Source organism: Penaeus vannamei, chromosome 16, assembly GCF_042767895.1.
Source record: "Penaeus vannamei isolate JL-2024 chromosome 16, ASM4276789v1, whole genome shotgun sequence".
Lineage (NCBI taxonomy): Eukaryota > Metazoa > Arthropoda > Malacostraca > Decapoda > Penaeidae > Penaeus > Penaeus vannamei.
Window position 1 is genome coordinate 34,742,343 of NC_091564.1, and position 2,500 is coordinate 34,744,842.

Consider the following 2,500-nt stretch of genomic DNA (forward strand, 5'->3'; position numbering starts at 1 on the left):
ACGATGTTGCTATGCTGAGTATTTGGAAACCCAAGTGGTGGCTCAAGATGCTTGTATCAATGAAGTGAAGCCCCTGGATCTTGAGTTCTCCTGGACAAAGACCAAGATCCAGAACTTTAGGGACCTTCTAGGTGAACCTTTTCATTTGGTATATGCTTGCAGCAAGGACATTGATGTCACAGAAAGCTTTATAGACCTTGGTAGTGTGGTGAATAACTCTGGGCTTCAGACCAGAAAGTCAGGAAATGGATTGGCTTGACAGCAGGGGTCATGAACTCTCAACAAGAGTATTTGGAGATGCAGGGTACCTGTGCATAAGGACCAATCTACATGTCATCAAGGCCCTGATACTGCCAGTTTTACTATATGGTAGTGAAACCTAGACACTATCCTGTACCTTGGACTCTTCTCTTGATGCCTTTTGTAATATGTCTTCGTGCCAGATCATGGGGTAGTGTTGATGGGACCATTTGTCAAATTATACTGTGAGTCTGGTACAGACCTGTTACTTGCACAATATATGGTCTCCAATCAGGCTATATGGCCACCTGGCTCGCTTTCCACAGGATGATCCTGCCCATGAGGTTGTCTTGGTTTGAGACAACCCTGGGTGGAGGAGGAGTGTGAGATGGCCTAGGAAGTTGTGGCTTGGGCAGATCGATCAAACCTGTTGTAAAGAGCTAGAGATAGGCCATGAGGGACCCTCGCTGAGAAACAAGGGTGGATGTAGCTGTACACCCCTGTCAGTGTTAGCTCCCGAATGATGATGAATGAGGATACATATCCGGTGCAGAGGCAAAGTCAGCCCATATTCTCCTAGAAGCAATGGGCTATCCCCTTGTAATCCGGATGACATGACCATCCATCATGAAGAAATTTGGTTTGAGGGCTGGTTTATGTTCAAATTCTGTCATGGGAAAATCTGGTTATAGGATGGGTGATGCAAATTTGCCATCATGAACATTTTGGCTGAAGGCCAGGGTGAAGGGATAGACTTGCGCCACCTCCTGGAGGATGATTAGACTCATTTGGCATTTAGAAAGGGGCATTTGCATTATTCCCATTGATAAAGGGTTTTGGAATGTACTGTCTGTGAGCCATGACTGGAAGAGCACTGGCTTAAGGGAGAGTCCATTTCCATGCTCATCATTGTATTTCTGGCTGCTGTGACCAGTGGTGCAGGTTGTATTACAGAAAACTGAATATTGCAAAATATAAAATTCTGGCTGAAAGTGATGAGAATTAGATATAAACTTGCTCTGTTACTAAGCAAATTTTGCTTTGTATCTGTCTATAAAAGAGTTATACAACAAAGAATGAACATTAATCCTGTGTCATCCCTAATTACAACATTAGCCAACTGCCAGCTGTGACATCATTAAGGCTTCTTGTATTTTTCTGGAACTTATATTTCTTTCAGTGCTTATTGCTGTAAAAACAAAATATACCGAATTTGTAATTGAGCACCATTAAGTGATACCAAAGAAAAGACTAGCAAAATGAATGGGAGACTGGTGATCATCTTCAAAATATTTGATAATCATTTAGTTACCTGAAGCAGTGATACATGAAACAGGAAGATTACTAATCCTCACATTTATATTTATTGCCCTGTTTAACTCTCAGAACACCTTCCTCACAACAGGTGATGCGGCGGGACATGGTTGAATCTGGTCGCGGAGCGCCCAGCTCATTGGAGAAGAGATGACATAGAGACTCTTGGGCTAGATCCAGAAGATAACAACTGGAGAGAAAAGCTTTGAAGGTTGGCTAGCCCCAGGGCCTTGGCACTGAGGCATAGGGTCAGACCTCTGCTAGTGCGTATCCCTGTAGCCCCCTCACTGTGCCACCCCTGCAAATCCCGTGATGCTGTAATGGGAACCAAGGCAGGGTTAGGCAGGCCTTTCCATGATCAGGGAAGGCCTCCAGAATAGGTCAGAAAGCATGGCCATAGACTTACTTGACTGTAGTGTGCTTCCACAGTTCACAAAACTCCAGGGAGAAAAATCCATAGGACGGTTCTTCCAATCCACTGTGGACCTACACAGTCAATTTAAGAAAGAAAAAAGGAAAAAAGAAAAAAAAGGAATAAAAATAGGAAGAAAAAAGAAAAAGAAAAAGAAAGAGACTTCTTTTGCTTTTTGAGCACAGGCCATTTCCTCTAATGAGCCTTTGGAAAATTACTCTGATTTTATAAATAGTGATAAGTATTGGTTTTAGATGGTTAACAATGATCTCGTGCAAGTTTCTTCGCTTCAGTGCATCAGTATGTAACCATATTTAATTCCAGCCTAGTTTGTAGTGAGAAAAATTGTTTTACCTCGGAAGGGAAGTTTTGAGTCACACCATCGTGTTTAGGGAATAAGTCGCAGACATTTGATACAATTTTGGTACTAAGAGCAGAAGTGTAAGTTAGAGGGTAAAGTACAAAAGCCACTTGTAGTCACGTATGATCTGTGTTGTCCTTTACTATGCTTTGAATGAAATTCTTCGATGTTGC

At 42.4% G+C, this 2,500-nt stretch overlaps 1 protein-coding gene across 1 annotated transcript in view; it reads left to right on the top strand.

The window, feature by feature from the left end:
• The window catches only part of LOC113802868 (protein AF-10), a 39,155-nt gene extending 37,029 nt beyond the window's left edge, over positions 1-2,126 (top strand). The window contains exon 12 of the mRNA XM_070131410.1: positions 1,646-2,126. Within this exon, the coding sequence (XP_069987511.1) occupies positions 1,646-1,708 (63 nt within the window). The 3' untranslated portion in view covers positions 1,709-2,126. The remainder of the gene's footprint in view (positions 1-1,645) is intronic.
• Positions 2,127-2,500: the final 374 nt, after the last annotated feature.